This window comes from Vigna unguiculata, chromosome 9 (assembly GCF_037176805.1).
Source record: "Vigna unguiculata cultivar grain cowpea cultivar isolate G323 ecotype 2 chromosome 9, ASM3717680v1, whole genome shotgun sequence".
Taxonomy (NCBI): domain Eukaryota; kingdom Viridiplantae; phylum Streptophyta; class Magnoliopsida; order Fabales; family Fabaceae; genus Vigna; species Vigna unguiculata.
Window position 1 is genome coordinate 46,301,367 of NC_140800.1, and position 20,754 is coordinate 46,322,120.

Here is a 20,754-nt window from a genome sequence, read left to right on the forward strand (position 1 = left end):
TTTCATCCTAATTTAAATATGATAATTTATTATTCCATAAAATATGGGTCCACACAAGTTACTACAATGAGTAATTAACTTTCAATTATTTTAAAACAAATGAATCCGTAAAGTGAAGATAAGAGGGTGTATATGTTTTAAATTTGTGTTAAAGTTCCTCTAATCATCTTACCTTACTTTAAATCAACTTACTTGTATCACTTTAGTTTAATTAAACTTTCTCTAACTTTATTTTCTACAAAATAAAGAAACTTTTTATAAAAAAAAAATGACTACAAGAAGACACTATAAAAAGCTCATATAAATAATCAAAGATAAAAGGTACATGTTTCATTAATTAGCATGCAAGTGGTGATATTAGTAATCGATGGAGTAATTTTCTATTATAGACTGAATATACGGATACATCTACAAAATAAAATAATGTGAGTTAATTTGATGAATATATATATATATATATATATATATATATATATATATATATAATTATTTCTTAATGACTTGATTTAAATAAATTATTTTAAAACTCAATCCTACTAAAAGTAATATTACTATAATAAGTTATTACATTTAAAATACTATCTACTTTGAAATTTAATAGTCTTAGTATAATATTATCTTTAAAAAACAATTTAAAAGATTTAAGGAGGGAAATATAGTTTGATATTCGTTCATAAATGATACAATACTATCTATTATATATCTAAGATAATGTTAATGTAATTAAATTACTGAAATAGATATTTTATTTAACCGACACGTATCTTAAATTGAGGTTATATTTGTAGACATTTGATGGTCGGGATCCTGCAGTGAGGATGACTTTTTTCCTTCTTCCTTTCTAAACAATTACAGCCATAGTGATTAAACTTTCTCTTGAACAAACTAAATGAAACGTGTAACCCAAATTAACCACCTTAACCATATATATATATATATATATATATATATATATATATATATATATATATATATATATATATGCTTCACAAATATCAGTCTCTAGAAGTCTCAAGACATATAATAACTCCTCATTTGCCACCATATATTTGTATTCTCATCAAAATTTTATTTACACTTTAATTATATTTATTATACTCAATAAACAATATTTATCATAATATTTAAATTATTTTATATCACTTTCAACCCACAATTAAAAACTTAATTATGTTAAATTTACATTTTCGGCAATTAATAAACTTATATACAAATAATATTACAAATATAACCAAAATATAAAAAAACACAATATATAACAATAGTTAATTATACATAATTATATCAATTATATATTTGTTTAATTGATGTATCTATTACATATAATTAAATTAACAATTAAAATCTTTAAAATCATTTATTTATAAATAATTAATTTATATATAATATTAAAATATGTTTTCAAAATAATAAAATTTAAAAACAAAACACAACCGTGTTAATGCACGAGTTTCCTACTGGTTGGACTACTAAAACCAATCTTATAAAAGGAATTATTATAAATTTTTTAAAAGAAATATATTTTGATTATGAAAAGTTAATTAAAATAAATGTTTAATAAATTTGAAAACTAGATGTATCGCTCGTTGAAACATAAAGTGAGACATGAATTAATGTTTCAGGCTCATAAAACATATTATTTTAAGAGTTATACTCATCAATTTAAAAAAGGAAGTCATAACAATAAAATAATATATTGTATATTGAAATATCAATAACTAAATAAAACAAGATTAAAGTGTAAGCTTACAAAATTTTTAAATTAAATATGTTTTTATCTTTTAACTTTAAGTGAAAATTGGAATTAGTCTTTTTTCATCACTTTGAGTCAATTTAGTCATTCAACTTTAAAAATGTATGGATTTATTCATTTTAATAGATTTTCGTTAAGTTTATTTGACGTTTCAAACGCATTTCAGGATAACATTTGACTTGTTTACACCGTCTGACACATCTCCTCTTTACGTGTTAGGTGAAATAATACGTTTAAAACACAAAATAGACTTAACAAAATTTAACAAATAATCTTTAAAAATTTGGTTGAAAAAACTAAATTAGTTCAAAATTCCAAAAATGAATTAATTCAATTTTTTTCTAAAAGTTTAAAGACCTAAAACATGTTTAATCTTAAATTTTCTTGTTGGAGTAAAAGTTGTAAGAAAATTAAAAAGAAAAAAAAAACAGTTCCATACAATGAGATTTACAAAAATAAATTGAAACTTTGTGTAATAACTCTTGTAAGAAAAATGACTAAGTAATTTTATTTTATTTATGGATTTTGACCTAAAAACGAAAAGGAAGTATATTCAAAAGATCGTTCAAACACAACACGCATTCATTACTCAACAAAAGATTGCACCAGATTTGCTGCTAAATCGTTATAAGTGTGGCAGCAATAAAAAAGTGGGTGATGAAATTAAAACAAAAATGGTTGGTAGTAATGATTCAGAGAAGGCTTTGCGAAAAAGAGAGAGTAAAGAAATGAAATTAAAGAGAATAAAACAAGAAGGGTGATGACGCAGATGCATAGAAAACTTTATGATTCGGCATGCACATATGTGGAAGAAAATATGGCGAAGAAAAGAAGGAAAAGAAGGAAAAAGCGTAAAACCCACTTGGATTGTATTGGCCATGTTTGTTTAAGTTATCCAAAATAAAAGAACATGAAACGAATTTGTGTCCTAATTTTTTCTGGTCATGCATCATCGTATACGTCGACACCTTCTGATTAATTGCTTTCTCCCACATAATGCTACAACCATTATCGTTTGCTTTTCCGACAAACATTTTTTTCATACCACACCATTCACGCAAACACTGTTCACTTCCTATGCCTTTTAAAACTGAAATTGTGGATATCATATTCTGCACAAACATAACACTTTAAATTATTTCTATTTGATGTTCGTAACCAAATATGACAACTAACAAAACGAGACAAATTTTTTATTATCTAGTGGTATATGAAAAATTATTGCTACAAGGTCATGTTATTTAAATTAAAGAATGCTAGAGTAGCGTATTAAAGGATAATGGGTCATGTTTTGAGGGAGATCATAGTGTCAACACCAATTTCTTTTGGATGAATAAAATATGATTTGAAAAAAATAAATATTTAAGTAATTTTGAAGATTAGAAATTAAAATAAAAACTTTCTGAATAAATGTAATAGTGTTCCTTCTTTTCTTTACTTGAGTTAATTATCTCAAAATTAAAAAAAAAATTATTGGAAACTTGAAAAAAAAAGGAAAAAAAGGAAAAAGAAAAAAAGAAACGAAAAGAAAAACAAGAGAAGAAAGGGAAAAGAATAAGGCTGAGCCTTTTCTGTTTGGCCCAACTCTCTCTGAAAAAAAAAACAGTCTTATGCTTATTTAATTTTATTTGTTGTTTGCACCTCAACTTTTTACAATTTTAAAATCTCATCTTTCCTTTTTTCCATTTTTACCCCTCCTTCCAATGGGCTTATTAACCCAACTGTTTTTCACTATTCACACTCCACATACTTTTTGAAAAACCTAACCTGATTATTCTTTTTAATAAAACAAGCAGACAGACCAAAATAAACCTAACTTTTGATGAAGATTAACGGAAGAACCTTAATATGTGTGAACTATTTTTCACCTAAATAATGTGGATTTAATATTGATTGTTAATGAGAGTACAATTTTGATCTTTCTAAAAAAGCAATTGAGTATAACTTGTAAGAATATGTTACCTTATGTGTGTGAAGTATTTTGTTAATGACTAACTTTTGTTACAATATTTAGTGAATTTTTCTGTTTAGAAAACTGAATCCGAAAAAAGTAGACGTCTATCTGATAAAAAATATCGATCCTGTTGGAATATTAATTATCATTAGCTATAAGGTATCCCTTAAGGTTATTATTTTCTGCTTATATTCAATTTGCTAATGAAAATAGTCAAGGTTGCATAATTGAACAATGACATATGCAATTAGTAACGTAGCTACTTAATTTTTGGAAAAAAATAAATTGTATGAATTATTTTTTATAATTTCCAAAGTCGGTAAAATTAATTACTTTTATTAAAAAAAGTTGAACCAAGATTAACATATGGTTTGAGAAAATTAGACTTCGATCACTTAAAAAAGGTCTCATGCTCAATTAGCAAAACATTACACAATCTGTATTCCTGTCATGATGAAGAAAATAAATATAATTATAAATTAGCGATGAGATTTTGTGAGTGAGTTTCATAAAACAAATAAGAAATGCATATATGTAGATGAGTTTGATAGTTATGAAGTGAATACTTTATTTTAAAGAATAAAAGAATAAAATAATAAATCTCATTTACGGATGAAAAAATTGACGGCTAATGCTATTTATTCAAAGTCACCAACGTATTGATAACATACAAATCTAATTTTAATATAAAACCAATCTTTAAAAACAATCATTCCCAACTCATTGTAGGGGAATTCAATTGAACTGATAAAAAAATAAAGAAACCATTTGAAATACAGAAATGTTGGATTATTTTGTTTCTTCTATAATCAAACTGTTGATATAGATTTGTGGTTTGACAATACGAAACCAACTTATCAAAATTAATTATTTAAATACAATTACATTATTTACTATTTTACTCGCATATAAGAAAACTATGTGAGAGAAAACCTTACGTACGTAAGTTTATACTCAAGTCCATGACATTAACACATTGTTTAACCTATGAATGCAAATATAGATTTAGATTGATTTGAAATATTTACCATGAACATCTCTATACATGCAGTGAAATGCGATATTTCAAATAATTTTTTTATTTCAAGAATTCTGATTAAAGTTTTAACAATAAACTAACTCCGACAGTATTAGCTTCGGATACGATAGCAGAAATCTACTAATTTAAAGATGAACTAATGGAAACCATATTCAAATTACATGGGAAATTGCCTGAAGTAAATATTTCAGGAAGCATAAACCAATTAAACCAATTTCACCAATTTCAACCAGACTGAAAAAGTGCACAAATAGCTACCGTAGTTGAAAATTAAATCAAGGACAAACAACTGAAGCATATTACAGCTCACTTGTAATACTCAATTGACTGAAAATAACATTACTGGGACTCTCGCTAGTTATCTAGAGTGTGTTCCATTTTTGTTTAATAATTACCAGTAAATAGTAACTTCCTTTCATTTCAGTTCTTAGAAGTTAAGTTGCACTGCATCGATATCTATCCGGTACCTGATCAGAGATCAGCATAACCTTGTTCAGGCATAAACAAGTAAATAGTAACTTGTTTCTTTCATTTCAGTTCTTTCAATTATACGATTCATTTTTCACCTAACCATGAACAATAAAATTATTTAACATAAGAAAAAAGCTATAACCAATTCCAAAATGGAAAGACCCATGAAATACGTTTGCATTGCTAGCCAAATCATTACATGCACCAGTTCCAACAGCTCAAAAATCATATATAAGGTCAGATGATATGGCATAATACAATCAATAAAGAAAAAAATAAAGGAAGCTTAAGGAAGCTTTATTAAGTAAAGATAGACCTAATTATACAAACAAACACCACGAATGGCGAATTGAACTTTCACACAACTGCTAATGCCTGAAAATGCTGCCTGAACATAGCTAATCTCGAAACAACTAATAATTACCTCCCTCACCCCCTTTAAAAGGAGGTTAAAACAGATGGGTGGTCAAAGAATATTTAGCAGCACAACTCCTTTCTTAATCGGCTCTAGACTGGCCAGCACGAGAAGACAGGATAATACCCACAATGAGACCATAAAGGGCAAGAGCTTCAGCAAAAATGAGGATGAGAATCATTCCAACAAAAAGTTTTGGCTGCTGTGCATTGGCTCTGCAGAAGTAGATTGATTCAATCGGTAATATTGCAAAAGGAGAATCAACTACCAAATCCAACAACAAATACAATGCTACAAAACGCAAATAGATATATATTCCATGAAGGACCATGTGTTATTTGAAAGTTGAAAAGGGTAGAGACACATTGAACTGTGCTTCCTGAAGGAATGGTTCAGCAATGCAAAGACGTACGCAGGAAACAGGGCAATGACGTCAAATGCATGTACAATGTATTTTATGCAAGGGTTGATGGATCCAAGAGTTGAAAATGTTGCATACTATAAGATAAGACCTTAAAATATCAGCAAACAAGAAACAAGTGATATATCAGAAAAGAAGTAGAAGAGGGTTATACCTAACACCAGCATCACCAACAATACCAATAGCCATGCCAGCAGATAGCCCAGCCAAGCCACAGGCAAGACCAGAGGAGAGATGTGCGTAACCATCAAAGAGGTAATAAGATTTGGCCTTGGGATTAATGCCGGTACTAATAATAACAGCGATAATAAGGCCATAAATACCCAAAACACCAGCCATAACAACAGGAACAATGGACTTCATCACTAGCTCAGGTCTCATCACACCCATGGAAGCCACGCCCACACCACTCTTTGCTGTGCCATAGGCAGCTCCCATACCTGTCAACAATTCAAATTTGAAAAGAAATTCCTAATAAGCTTAAAATCTTATCACTTCATATTCGAACAACCCTAAGATTCGATCAATCACTTTCACAAGCATCAGAAATTACTCTTTGTAAATGAGATTATTCCGATTTCCTCACAGACACAGATCAATCAATTTTCAGATTTCGTACTATTAAACTTGACTATTTGCAGTAACTAAGTGAATCTCAAACATCAATTGTTCCAAATTTAACAGTCATGACCTTATACACCTAAAGGAATATCATAATTAGGAAGATGTATACGGTTCTGATAAAACAAAAAATTGAATTAAAAGTGAGATTCACAAAATAATTATTTAAGTAATGAAACCATAGACACGGATCTAATCGAAGTGAATGGGGAAACGAAGAGAGTGGATTACAGGAGAAGACGAGGGCAGCCGCGGCTCCGAGGAAGCCGAAAAACGGTGCCGTTTCATCACCGCTGAAACCAGCCATGAGCGTTGATGGATCTGCAACGACGTCGGATAGATCTGAGAAATTCAAAATCTCGGGAGAGACCGATCTCTGAGGGTCTCGATGATTCTGTTGCCGTGATGAAAACGTGGGATTTCCACGTCTATTCCCTTTATAATCACACGTTTTGTACCCGACTTGAATCTCAGAAAACGGGTCAAATAACCCGTTTTTGTAATACTCTTAATCTGATGGGCCTCCAACTAGATCCAGGCCCAATCCCAATCATCGACTATATATCCCCTAGTTCTAGGTTTTAGTCTCCATCCTTGCGAAAATTCACGTTAATTTTTTCGGAAAAGAGAATAATAACAAACTTGGATAACTAATTATAGTTGTTTTGGATACTTTTACTTGTGACAATAACTAATTATAGTTGTTTTGGATACTTTTACTTGTGACATTTTAAAGAATTTTTTATGTATATCATCTTCAAACGTATCTTATCTGTTTTAATAAAAATTACCGATTAATATTTCATTATATTTTTAATCATCACACTATCTATACTTTTCATTTTGATTTTTTAACAAATAACTATATTTAAATAAAATATTACAGCTCTGAGCAAAAACTCAACCCCAAAAGTGAAAGCCATGTATAAAAATACACTCTTTTTTAATTTCATATCACCATCCTGTTTAATGATTCGTTTTACGAAACACTTATCATATATTAAAGTAACTTGACAATATTAACTTCGTATCAATTATTTAAAACTAAAAGTTATCTAATCTTTTTAAATAAACATAACTAAAATTTAACTTATCAGATTTTCTTTTGCGAAAAATCATTTATTATTCACAATTATTAGTGAATCGAATACAAGTACGAATAATTTAATAAAATCTTAAAAATAATTATAATAGTACAACACAAATGAAAACTTATAAAAAGAGAAAGAGAACAGTTATAAAAAAATATATAAAAGGATGTTCTCTAAAATTTAAATCAAAAAATAAAATTTTAAATAAAATAAATAAAATATTAAAAGTAATTACACACATTTAAACAATACAACACTCTAAAACAATCGGGTGTCTTTAAAATTTAGAATTCTCATACCGTTAATAGAACACTAACCTTAATCTATGGGAGATAAAACATAACAGAGCACTAACCTTGATCTATAGGAGATAGGTGAATATGTGTTCTTCAAATTTGACCACGTTTTTCAATCTATCTCTTTGTCTTTCTCTTCTCTTTTCATACTTTCGTGATGAGTTACTGTAAAAAGAACATTATGGCTATAAACAGAACCTCAATCCCTTTTATAAACCAACGTCCATCAAGTTGATTTATATTTTATCTTTATTTTATTTTATTATCACTTCTCATAATAATAACCAATAAATCTTTAAATTATATTAAATCATATTCATCGTAATATTTCAAACACTTCATAAAATTACTTATATATTACAAACACTAATAGAATTAATTCATCAATTAATTTTAACAAACACTTCATAAAATTACTTATATATTACAAAGTTATTTTATTAAATATATAATGTACGTGACTTATAAAATGTGTAAATAATGTAAGTCTTTTATAGTTGTACTAGCGTAAACACATGCGCTATCACACCTGTGTGTATGTATTTTTTAAATATGCGTGTTATATATGATAATATTGTAATGTTATTAAGTTAATATATAAATTAAAATTATATTTATTAAAAATGAAGTGAAATATATGACAACAGATGAAATAATAACCATTAATAAATAAAGAAGAAGACATCCGAATTTATAAAAATTTTATAAAAGTAACGGTTAATTTTTTAAAATTTAATAAATTATTATATTTAAAAGATAAAACGGGTATTTTGAAATATTGACACAAAAAGGGAAATCCCCTTTATATATTGTTATAGAAAAGTAACAGTCAATTTTAAAAAATTTAATGAATTATTATATTTAAAAAATAAAACGAGTATTTCGAAAATGTGGACAAAAAAGGAAAATTCCCTTTATATATTGTTATAGATTTGGACTTTTTGAATTCGATATTAAGTTGAATTTAAGTAGTATATTATAGTTTAAAACAAATAGAAAATTACGTGAATTTGCGAATTAAAGGATGTTAATAGACATGTGTAAAAGTATATATCTGTTTCCTTCTCTAACAACAAAAAATGTATATAAGTTTTTAAAGCCATTAACTTCTACTTTTTCTTTCCCATATCCAAAATCTCGTTCTAAAATTCTATTCGCTTCTTTGATTGTTTGTTTATAAATACAATATAGTTAAAAGATATGATGAAGCAAAAACACGTGTCTTCCATCTTGGCCCTTAAAACTTTATTTTCTTTCCATCTTATAAATAAAAACAAATCCTGTGATATTTGTTTGTCTTGTTTATTTTTCCTTATGTTATATTAATAATACGGTAGTTATGATGTACAAATACATGTATTGCAACTGTAATACAGAGATACAATATATATATATATATATATATATATATATATATATATATATATATATATATATATATATCGAATATATATATAATACGTGTCTGATATAATGATATGTTAATCTTAACAATAATAAAATATAATATATAATATATGCATATTAAAAAATATATAATTTTTTTAATATAATAAATATATGATTTTTTTTTGAGTCCAAAATAAAATTAAATATATTAAATAATTTCAACGTAAAAATTTGTATCATTGTAAAAACATTATTAGTTTATATATTATGTACTTTATTTAATCTATTAACTTTTACACTTCCAATTCATTTAAAAATATAAGAAACTAACTTATTATTTTATTTGGAAAAAACAATTGACACTGTGAAAATGGAATTCATATTAGACTTAACTCTATCTTAACGGGGTAGTTTTGATAGTTGTATTTTAGTTTCATGTTAATGTTCAGTTTAGTAGGATTATTTTTATTAATATTAGTTAAAGTACCATATATATGATTTTTCTTCCATAGTTTTTCTCAATTATATATTTTAAATAAATTTTTATAATTAAAATAATAATTTTTAAGTAATCGTTCATCTAAATTTAATCGATTTGGTCACTTTTTTTAATTAAAAAATTACTTAACAAATAAATAAAAACGAATTGTATTAAAAATATTATAATTATTTATACTTAATTTTATAATTACAATAATGATATTTTTATTAGTTTTATTATCATACAAAAACTGAATCTAAATGCACATATATTTTCACTAATATTTTAGAAAGGCATAAATATATAAAGTATTTAACACATATTTCCGGTTTTCAATTAGACAATCACAAATAAAAAGAAAAGAAAACAAACAAAACAACAACAAAATTGTAAGCCAGTTATATCTCCAAACAATAAATAAATGAATTGATATATTACATAATTTACTAACAACTCAAGTTATTAAAACTCCTTCCTTCCCATCCAGCCACATTATTATATAATACTCAAGTAGTCTTACAAGTGTCATGTACGTGTATGTCACAAAATCTATGTCTGACTCAGATTCATCATATCTAATAATTTATCATAACAGACATAAAACCAAATAAAGGAGACATAAACTAAGTATATAAAGAATACGAATATAAGATTTTATAAGAAATAACAATTTGAATAGTTTACATGCTCACTATTTGCATCACATCGTTATTTTTAAAATCTATATTTCTAAATGATATTAGTTTTTTTTTCTTTTACGTACATTTACAATTGTAATTATCATTGGCTCATTAATATATATAATACACGTTAATTGATTACAATGAAGATAAAGTTATGAAATCAATGAATAAATATGAATGATTGAGTTTTGTCACAGATAATTAAAATACAATAATTAAAATTTTTAAAAACAACTACGGTAAAAAACATAATTCATATAACATTACATTTTTCTTATATTAATTTTCCACTAAATATATCTCTCTAGTTTAAAAGTAGAAAAACCAGGTTCATAACTCCATGTGACTTGTAAGTTCGGCCAGTGCATACAATAAGCAAAGGAACAATATGATACTCCTAATTTGGCTTAAAAATTATAATTGATCAAATAATTTGAATCAAAATAATTGAAAAAAGAAATACATTATCTAGATACATACGACTAGACACCTAGTAGGATGATAAAAAGAGAAAAAGAAAATACATATTCCAAGTATGAGATAAAAATTGGTATATATTGATTTTAGAAAAAAAATGAGTGTTTAAATATTATTGTTTACGAGAAATTATTTAATGACTATTAGATGGTGCATTTCTTTTATATCTTTTATCAGTTTTTGAAATTTATCTCCTAAGAAATTATACATTCTCACCCTCACATAGTCATGACATAAAGCTTGAATTTGAACATAGTAACATGATAAGTATAAACAAAATTTACTTCAATATCATAAATTGTCAGGATGGCCGAGTGGTCTAAGGCGCCAGACTCAAGTTCTGGTCCTCTAACGAGGGCGTGGGTTCAAATCCCACTTCTGACATTTTTTTTTTATTTTCGTTTACATTTTTATTTTTTCAATATACTTCTTTTTCGTTTTTTTTTTCTTTTCAAAGTTTATTTTTTCTTTCCGTTTCATTTTTATTTTTTCAATATACTTCTTTTTCGTTTTTTTTCTCTTTACAAAGGGACAAGACATGACAGATATTTTCTTTGCGTTTCTTTCATTAAACCCTACTTTTCTGTCCTAGCAAAGCAAAGCGGTTAACCCACCATGGACGAGGAGGAACGTGCTAAAGGAAGTTCTGTCTCAGGGGTTGTCGCCGCCGACCAAACCCCAGAGCAACTGGTCTCCAGGGCCATAGCCCCCGTCAAGAAGAAATTCCTCCGCCCTCCTCCGGTTCGGTCTTCCGCTCCAGACGACGACGTTTCCATTCCCACCGAAAACAATAACTATGTTCTGGCCATGGAGACAAAGTCTAAGCGCCAACTCAAACGCGAACGTCTTGAGGTACGCCAACTTCTCATTTGCATGCCTCCGCAAATGCAATCTCTTTCCGCATTTTCAAACTGCTGTGAAACTTTTGAACGTTACAGGGACAAAAGTCGGCACAAAACCTATGTCCCGAAATTGCGAAGACGGGGGATGTTAGTTCGTGTCCTTATAAAGACAAATGTCGTTCGAGCCATGATTTGGAAGGCTTCATGGCGCAGGTAGGTCTTGCTTCGTTGTTTGGTTCCGGCATTGGTTTGTTTACGAACTGATTCCGATTATGTAACTACTAGTTATCATCATCTGCAGAAACCGTCTGATCTTGAAGGAGAATGCCCGTTCGTTAAATATGGAGTATCCTGCCCTTATGGCATAGCGTGTAGATTTTTGAATACGCATGAAGGTGGTGTGCCTTCTGGCGATCGAAATGGTCTGGAGAATAGTTCCGAGGTGAATGGGTTGAGGAAGGATACTCAAAGGCTTTTGTGGAAAAATAAGATGAACTTCTCCAAGGCAGATGCCAAACTCAAAAGTCTCGGCCTCCTGGTATTTTATTTATTCTCTCCTTTTCGTTGTGTTTCATGCATGTTTCATCCATGTTTTCTTCTCCAAAAGGCCATCAAAGATGACGGTTTTACCTGTTGTTGGGGAATAAATTATATTCTAAATAAGGATAAAGAAGTGTGTGTCTTTCTTGCCATTTTTGTTACATTGTTGGCTTTCAAGCAAGTTACTCAATTAAGATGTATTTTTGTGGCACTTGAAGATTTCTATCTTGAACTTAACTGGGTGGATTCAAATGTTCAATTCCCATGTAAATTGTGATTATCATGCTCCTATTTTTTATTTCCTAAGTGTAAACAGTTATGAAATTCTGGTTTTAAATTGCTATTGTTAGTTTTCCCCTTTGGTCATAGTCCATCACTAAATGTGGCTTTGATGTACATCTAACCTCCTATTCGTTTTCAGTTATTTCTGTTTCATGTTGATCAAACTATCTCTCTTTTAAAAATTGTTGTAGGGACGGTCAAAGTCAAAAAGGAATGACTTGGAAAATAAAGAGGGAGTTGACACTGGTTCAAATAAGTATGATCATTCTGATGATAGTGGCTCTTGTGTTGTTACGTCTGACTCAGGTTCTAAGTTGGACTGCCCTGCTGAAGATAGAAAATCTAAATCTGATGAACTTTGTCCCCTGAAGCGAAGAAAAACTAAAGAAAATTGTGGTCCTAAGGAGTCAGAAAATGAAGGTCCTAGTTCAACTATAGTTGTTGCAGTTGATGATTGATATAACTTGTGTAATATGTCCAGTTTGTGTAACTTGACTTCGTATCTCTGAAATAGGTGTTACTGAGAAAATTGTTGAAAGAAGATGCACCGAATCTGAAGCTGATGCTATAGTCCCAGAAACTGATCTAAGCCTGAAGCTTCACTCGCGTGAGAAGAAGCTTATTGATTTCAGGAGGAAGTTGTATCTTGCACCCTTAACTACTGTTGGCAATCTCCCTTTTCGGAGAGTTTGCAAAGTATTAGGTGCTGATGTGACTTGTGGTGAAATGGCAATGTGCGCAAATCTTTTGGAGGTAACTATATGGATTTTTTCTGAATGGTTTAAATTTAAATAATTTTTCTTTCTTTCATCTTCTGTATAATGTATACCCTCTGTCCGGAGTTTGTTCCCTGGCGTATTTGCTACTGTGAAAGTTTTACCAAGTGCTTGATGTAACTTGGGTAATGTGATATGGGTTCAGGCACCTCCCAAAAAGTTTGGTTTTGCCGTCTTTTCTTCCCAAAATTTAATTTATCAAGTTGATTATATCCTCTATAGACAGATAACGTTGAAGGGATGCTTTTCAATGTAAACTCCTTAAGTTTGGAAGCAATAACTCAATGTTTGCCCAAAATTCTGTTCTGATGATGATATAAAATCAATAACGTAGAACTTGATACATTTTCTCTGATCCTTCATGTTCTATTCTCCATAACTCGTATTCTCTTTCCCAACCATCTGTTTTTTCTTTTACGGCCAAGCTGTATTTACGTTCTATTAGTTTTGATTTTACTTTGTTATAGGGTCAAGCGTCAGAATGGGCATTGCTAAGACGACATTCATCTGAAGATTTGTTTGGTGTACAAATCTGTGGGGCATATCCAAATATTGTGGCACGAACAGTTGAATTAATAGAGCAAGAATGTACTGTAGATTTTATTGACATAAATATGGGTTGCCCTATTGACATAGTTGTGAATAGGGGTGCTGGATCAGCTCTTTTAACAAAACCAATGCGGATGAAAGGTATCGTAGAAGCAGCTTCGGGTACAGTGGATAAACCAATAACTATCAAGGTATTTGACATGCCATACTGGACTCTATGATTTGTCATCCTCTGTCTTTTGGCTCTGAAACTTTTTGAGCTTGGTCATATCACCTATGATTGAAAAAGAAAGTGTCTTATCATACTTCTTAAAACTCCTTAACGAGCTTTCTAAAAGTGTGCACAAATCCCTTATCTATTGAACTAGGTACGGACTGCTTATTTTGAAGGGAAGAACCGCATTGATTCTCTGATAGCAGACATTGGCTCTTGGGGAGCCAGCGCTGTGACAATACATGGTAGGTCACGTCAACAACGTTATAGCAAGCTTGCTAACTGGGACTATGTATACGAGTGTGCAAAGAAAGCCCCTACTACATTGCCAGTAGTGGGGAATGGAGATGTTTTCTCATTTGTAGACTGGAACAAGCACAGAACTGAATGCCCTGAACTTGCTACGGACATGATTGCTCGTGGTGCACTTGTTAAAGTAAGTATACCTGGGTTCAACGACCGTTATCTCATTTATTTTAGTTTGAGTACTAATATTTTGACCTGAGATTTTTTGAAAGCGGGATTTATTGTTTTATTATTAAAAATAATTTTTATTATATACAAAAGATATAAGATTTATGTGATATTTGTTGTATAATAATTAACTCATTTTCTAAAGTTAATGAGTATTGACTTGAATTCATATGTATTGTAAATATTTCATAATATCTTGCCATTGTATAACTGGGATTGAAAGTAATTATGGAAAAGTATTTTCAATCCTATCTTTTCTTTCATTCTAAAAATAGCAACATATAGTTGACCATGTCTGCATAACAGATGTGGAAGATAAAGTATAACTTTCGAAAGTGACTGACATTGGCTCCTATTGATTGTCATTGCAAAAACATAGTGAGACTTAAAATGGTCTCTTAAAATTTAAAACGTAGTTTTGACTCAAAATGAACTAAACCCTCTCTGTGTGATAAATATCATGTCATTTGTCTTCATTGGTAGCATTATGGGATTCTGACCTGGACATTTTCTTAATTGTATTAACTAATGGCTGTGGTGTGCAGCCTTGGATATTTACGGAGATCAAGGAACAAAGACATTGGGACATCAGTTCTGGCGAGCGGCTAAATATTCTCAAAGATTTTGTGAATTTTGGTCTTGAACACTGGGGTTCTGACACAAAAGGTATACTTTCTGCTGTGATATAATTACGATAGTTGCGTACTGCAAAATGAAGAAAACAAAAGCAGCTGTTGAGGGATTTAAATGTCTAGTGCAAAGGATGCAACGATTGTTTTGGGCTAGGAACATGTCGCTTTGGAGTGTCATTTGAGACTGTCAAATTTGCTTGCATGAATGGATATATAGTGCATAATCAAACTTTTACAGCAAGTATTATTGTTTATGCTTTTGTTCCCAAGTTTTTAAGTATGCCTATCTTCTTTCACCCGCTTTTCCCAATTGTGAAGTTTTATTTTTTATATTGTGCTTGTAGGCTAGGAACATGTCGCTTTGGAGTGTCATTTGAGACTGTCAAATTTGCTTGCATGAATGGATATATAGTGCATAATCAAACTTTAACAGCAAGTGTTATTGTTTATGCTTTTGTTCCCCAGTTTTTAAGTGTACCTATCTTCTTTCACCCCCTTTTCCCAATTGTGAAGTTTTTATTTTTATATTGTACTGCAGGGGTTGAGAGAACAAGGCGGTTCTTGTTGGAATGGCTTAGCTACTGTTGCAGGTATATACCTGTTGGTCTTTTGGATGTAGTTCCTCAACGGTTAAACTGGCGTCCACCTTCTTACTATGGTCGTGATGAGCTTGAGACACTAATGGCCTCAGACTCTGCTGCTGATTGGGTATGCAGTTCCCTTTCATTTCAAATTATTAATTTCAAGTCTCTCTCAGTTAATTTCTTTAGGGAAATTGAGTTCATGGAGAGGCATTTTCTATCATGTGCTGCTTCAAACAGCAGAACATGTTTTTTTTATTAAACATAGGATGTTAGGCGGCAAGGAAATGTTTCTTGTGAAAGATGAAGATTGAGACTAGGAACACTTGCTAATTATTTATTTACAGTCTTACAATTTATCTAATGATTTCTAATCATATAGTCTTTCAAGTTATCTTCAATTGTGCAAATAGGGGTAATAATTAATTAATGTTTTGGCTGGTCTAAAGGCTTTATAGTTGAGGATGAGAATGTTGCGTTGGATGAGTGTGACATACTAGATAAGATTACGAATGATTGCATTGGAGATAAGATGGGGAAGGGTAGCACCTACTGACAAAAAGTGGTAGAATCTCTCCTTAGGTGATTTTGGCATGTATAGAAACCTTCAAGCCAGGTCACTAATTTATATACATTAACTAATTAACTGATAGTCTCGGCTATTGCGCTGCATCACCTCTGAAAGTTATAAAGAAAAAAGGAGTATGACTAGGACAAGGAAAAAAATACCAATAAGCCTACAAATATGAAAACATTGTACTGTGGCAATAAATTTAATGCAGTACTCTGTTCTGTGCTCTTCCATTTTTTTTTTTCTTAATTTGCATGTTACTTTTCATATATTTTTCCCCATATATATTTTTTCCTCTTATTTTACATATTACTTTTCATGCACAGATACGAATATCAGAGATGTTACTCGGTAAGGTTCCTGATGGGTTTACATTTGCACCAAAGCATAAATCAAACGCATACGATAGAGCTGAAAATGGTTAATTCTGGGGATGCTAATTTTGATGAGAACCCTTTTCTTCTGAACAACTGCTGACTCATGAGGAGACATGTGGTGTGTATTTGACTATTTGATGCTTTTCCCTATTTCTTTCTGCCCCGTGTTAGCTGGAAAATGCTGAAGAGACATTAGGCTGCATTCTTATCTATTTGTTTCATTGGTGGAATTGTTCATCATTGACTTTGACTTTGATTCTTCAACCCACATTCTATAGTTTCAGTCCTCTCTACTAAGAGACTGCACATTTAATAAAAATTGACATTTGAAGTGTAAGCATTAATTGTTTAGGGTGATGCGAAGGTTTAGACTGGGGTCAATTTTGACATTTGTGCTCGCAATACTCATTTATGTGTTGGGGTGGTTGGAGAGAATTTACATTGGAAGTGACCCATGCTTAAATGTGTTTCAATTTATATAAACTTATCGGTTCTTTCATTCTAGGCTGGTGGGGAAAAAGTGAATCAATCACACGCGTCATCGACCATTCTATTCGTGGTACCATGCTATTCGTGAAGTGTCCTCATAAGTCACAATACTTAATTTGACTGCACTAATAGAACGACACGAATGAATTAAGGTTTTAATATGCTGACAAGCTTTATAACATGGAAACAAAGGAAAATCACTAGTTTTTTTGCACGTGCTTTTCTTTGTTTGAGGAAAATTTGAAATAAAAGTTATTATTTTTTGTTTTGGATAAGCGTTGTGTTCTTACACGATTTATTTTTTTCTGTTTTGGGTAGAGATGCTTCTCTGTTCTACGTAAAGACATTATTTCGTTAGTTTTTATGTTCCACCAATGCAACAGCATTTTTTTTTTTTTAAATTGGGATCGACCTCACCTTTTGTAAAGCGCGATTTTTTCTATGTTCTTGGATAGAGATTATTCTCCTTCCTACTTTGAGATACTATCTCTTTACAAATAATAGTTTTTTATAATTATGAGGAAAAAGTAAAAATAAATGGTAAAATAGAAAATATTAAGGGCTGCAAAAAGTTACTAGGATGTTACTATTGAGATGTTCTCTCCTGTTACACAACAACAGTTATTTTTAATTTGGGATCATCACCTTTTGCGTTTTGGATTGAGACTATTTTGTTTTAGTTATTATTTCGTTATTTTGATGTTGTTTAATAAGCCGTGTATGAACAAAGTTGTAAAAAATGCGACATCCCGCCCGTGTCTATACTGAAGGAATAAGGCGATGCCATTGGTAACAAAACCAATTGATTATCACTAGAAACTACTTTTAATATTATGACCTTGTAGTTATCCAACAAAGCACATTGTCAAATCTTAAAACATAGTTTAATCATAACAACAAATCAAAGGTTACAACTGGTTTAAAGATGTATGAAAACATAATTAAGTTTCTCCTCTCAAGCAGTGTTATATACTTAGATATAGAAAATTAACAGTCCCTTAAATGTTTGAAACAACTATGTTTCATAGTTTATTCTATTTGAGTAATTTGAGGAACTACATTGACAAAAATCATAACTTCAGAATTTAATCTGGTGTGTCCCTCCAATTCTAAACAAGGAGAGAGTTCCATATATGCATATCTTAACACACTTGCAGACCAACAAAGGGTACTTATTAAGCAGGGTTTTTGGGAATTCAGATTACTGTGTATAGTATAGTTATAGCTTGTAGTAGTAGTAGTAATGTGGTGTGTGGTTTGACATATTTATCTACTCAACCCAACGGTCAATTCCCACTTAGCTTACACTTACCCAACATAACAAAACAGAACATGACAGAAGCATTACCCTTTCTCAGACACTAACAATCTTATTCTCAGACACTCCCTCCTGGTTTCTAACCCAACCCTCGTTCTCAATAGATTTCAAACTCCCATTCAAAGCATCGTCCCAATCAAACTCATTGAGGTTGCTGGTTTTAAGTTCCTCCGGCTGAACAGGGTATTTTCCGGAGAAGCAAGCATAGCAGTAGTTAGGAGCATCATCCTCCAACAACCTCTTCAACGTGTCCAAGGGAAGAAAAGCGAGGGAATCAGACCCAATAAACTCTCTTATCTCCTCCACACTCATCCTGTTGGAAATCAACTCCTCCTTACTGGGGGTGTCGACGCCGTAGTAACAGGACCCAACAATGGGTGGACACGCAATCCTCATGTGGACCTCTTTGGCACCCGCTTCCTTTATCAGCCTCACAATCTTGGACGATGTGGTGCCCCTCACAATGGAGTCATCCACCACCACAACCCTCTTCCCTTCGAGCACGCCACGCACCGGAGACAGCTTCAGCTTCACCCCAAAATCTCTTATTTTCTGCGAGGGCTCGATGAAGGTCCTCCCCACATAGTGCGACCTTATCAACCCCTGCTGAAAGGGAACCCCAGCTTTTGCAGCGTAGCCAAGCGCAGCCACCACCCCGGAATCAGGAACCGCGATCACTACGTCGCACTCGACGGGGCTCTCGGTGGCCAGTATTTCCCCGAATTTTCTCCTGGACTCGTACACGGACCTCCCGAAGACAACAGAGTTGGGAAGCGCGAAGTATATGTGCTCGAAGATGCATTGCTTTGGCTCCGGATGAGTCACGAGGCAGAGGGATTGGATTCCGGTGTGGTCCACCACCACAACCTCACCCGGGTTCACCTCTCGCTCGTACGTCGCTTCGATCAAATCCAGCGCGCATGTCTCCGAGGCGAAAACCACAGCGCCGTTGCTTCTCCTTCCCATCACCAACGGTCGGAACCCGAAGGGGTCCCTCACGGCCACCAGCTTGTCCTCCGTGAGGAACACCAGGGAGTACGCGCCCTTCAGATTCTCGCAGGCATCCACGATTCTCAGTAGGAAAGGTCTGTGCTTGGAGGTGGCGATCAGGTGGAGCACCACCTCGGTGTCGGAGGTCGTGTTGAAGATGGACCCGTTGTCTTCCAGTTTGGCGCGCAGGGACCGGTAGTTCACGAAGTTTCCATTGTGCGCGACGGCGACGGAGCCGAAGCGGTAGCCGGCGACGAAGGGTTGGACGTTGCAGAGCCTGGAGTGTCCCGCGGTGGAGTAGCGGACGTGGCCAATGGCGCAGGAGCCGGGTAGCTGAGAGAGCTTAGTCTCGTCGAAGACGTCAGAAACGAGGCCAACGCCGTTGACTGTGTGGAGGACGTTGTTGTCGACGGCGACGATGCCGGCGCCTTCCTGGCCGCGGTGCTGGAGGGCGTGGAGGGCGAGGGAGCAGAGACGGGAGGCTTCTGGGTCGCCGTAGATGCCCACAACGCCGCACTCTTCGCGAGGCTTTTCGTCATCATTGAAGGAGGCGAAAGTGTTTGTGGTTTTGGTGCATGGGAGAGGCAGAGTGTAGCGGGTGGAATGAGAGAGAAGGGTTTGAAAGGAGTTGGTGGTGGTGTTGAGAAAAAGAGTGTTAGTGTTGACGCTGAAGCTTTGTGTGTTGAAGAAAGGGAAAGAGGGTTTGGAGTGTGAAGAGGAGCAGAGGGTGGAGAGATTAGACGCGGCCATGATAAGAAGAAAAACAGAAGCACGATAAGAAGAAGAAGAAGAAACCAGACTAAGGTATTGATATTTAAAACACAAACACTTTCTTAGTTGTTCACACGGACCCACCAAACACCTCTTTTTCACCCTTTCTCATTTCCAATATTCCCCACCTTCTTTTTTTATTCTAATCATTCTTATTTTTTTATTCTTCTCCTTCGATAATATCCTTCTCTTTTTATTGCTATCTACTAACTTTGTACGAGTGAGTCTAACTTATTTATTTATTTATCTTTTCGTTA

The 20,754-nt window shown here is 32.3% G+C and overlaps 3 protein-coding genes and 1 non-coding gene across 5 annotated transcripts; 2 read left to right on the plus strand and 2 right to left on the minus strand.

The window, feature by feature from the left end:
- Window positions 1-5,362: 5,362 nt before the first annotated feature.
- Window positions 5,363-7,108, minus strand: AVA-P1 (ATPase, F0/V0 complex, subunit C protein). The gene is made up of 3 exons (XM_028049432.1): window positions 6,906-7,108; window positions 6,208-6,493; window positions 5,363-5,847 (listed from the first exon to the last, which is right to left on the minus strand). The coding sequence occupies exons 1-3, from the start codon at window positions 6,979-6,981 to the stop codon at window positions 5,715-5,717; spliced, it is 495 nt and encodes a 164-aa protein (XP_027905233.1). The 5' UTR covers window positions 6,982-7,108; the 3' UTR covers window positions 5,363-5,714.
- A 4,283-nt stretch (window positions 7,109-11,391) lies between these two features.
- On the plus strand, window positions 11,392-11,475 carry TRNAL-CAA (transfer RNA leucine (anticodon CAA)). Its single transcript has one exon. It is a non-coding gene; the product is annotated as a tRNA-Leu (tRNA).
- Window positions 11,476-11,635: 160 nt separating this feature from the next.
- Window positions 11,636-17,428, plus strand: LOC114164684 (FMN-linked oxidoreductases superfamily protein). 2 transcript variants are annotated; one of them, XR_014984639.1, is made up of 10 exons: window positions 11,636-11,943; window positions 12,030-12,146; window positions 12,235-12,471; window positions 12,947-13,175; window positions 13,270-13,508; window positions 13,999-14,271; window positions 14,449-14,730; window positions 15,314-15,434; window positions 15,745-15,832; window positions 15,939-16,076. XR_014984639.1 is itself a non-coding variant. In XM_028049431.2 (10 exons), the coding sequence occupies exons 1-10, from the start codon at window positions 11,707-11,709 to the stop codon at window positions 16,975-16,977; spliced, it is 2,004 nt and encodes a 667-aa protein (XP_027905232.1). In that variant the 5' UTR covers window positions 11,639-11,706; the 3' UTR covers window positions 16,978-17,428. The 2 variants fall into 2 exon arrangements, 1 of the variants encoding a protein (XP_027905232.1); XM_028049431.2 differs by lacking the exon at window positions 15,745-15,832 and adding an exon at window positions 16,879-17,428 and having other exon boundaries at window positions 11,639-11,943; window positions 15,939-16,108.
- A 993-nt stretch (window positions 17,429-18,421) lies between these two features.
- LOC114163997 (amidophosphoribosyltransferase, chloroplastic) lies at window positions 18,422-20,580 on the minus strand. Its single transcript, XM_028048446.2, has one exon. The coding sequence runs from the start codon at window positions 20,474-20,476 to the stop codon at window positions 18,773-18,775; it is 1,704 nt and encodes a 567-aa protein (XP_027904247.1). The 5' UTR covers window positions 20,477-20,580; the 3' UTR covers window positions 18,422-18,772.
- Between the last annotated feature and the right edge of the window lie 174 nt (window positions 20,581-20,754).

What these genes read in the sequence shown, in the direction of transcription:
- LOC114164684 (XM_028049431.2), top strand. Translation starts at nt 11,707, where the DNA reads ATGGACGAGGAGGAACGTGCTAAAGGAAGTTCTGTCTCAGGGGTTGTC. An exon ending in CTCGTGGTGCACTTGTTAAA is followed by an intron (nt 14,731 to 15,313) that starts GTAAGTATACCT and finishes TGTGGTGTGCAG; the next exon opens with CCTTGGATATTTACGGAGAT. An exon ending in CAGACTCTGCTGCTGATTGG is followed by an intron (nt 16,109 to 16,878) that starts GTATGCAGTTCC and finishes TTTCATGCACAG; the next exon opens with ATACGAATATCAGAGATGTT.
- AVA-P1 (XM_028049432.1), bottom strand. Translation starts at nt 6,981, where the DNA reads ATGGCTGGTTTCAGCGGTGATGAAACGGCACCGTTTTTCGGCTTCCTC. An exon ending in GGCTGCCCTCGTCTTCTCCT is followed by an intron (nt 6,494 to 6,905) that starts GTAATCCACTCT and finishes AATTGTTGACAG; the next exon opens with GTATGGGAGCTGCCTATGGC. An exon ending in GTTGGTGATGCTGGTGTTAG is followed by an intron (nt 5,848 to 6,207) that starts GTATAACCCTCT and finishes CTACTTCTGCAG; the next exon opens with AGCCAATGCACAGCAGCCAA.
- LOC114163997 (XM_028048446.2), bottom strand. Translation starts at nt 20,476, where the DNA reads ATGGCCGCGTCTAATCTCTCCACCCTCTGCTCCTCTTCACACTCCAAA.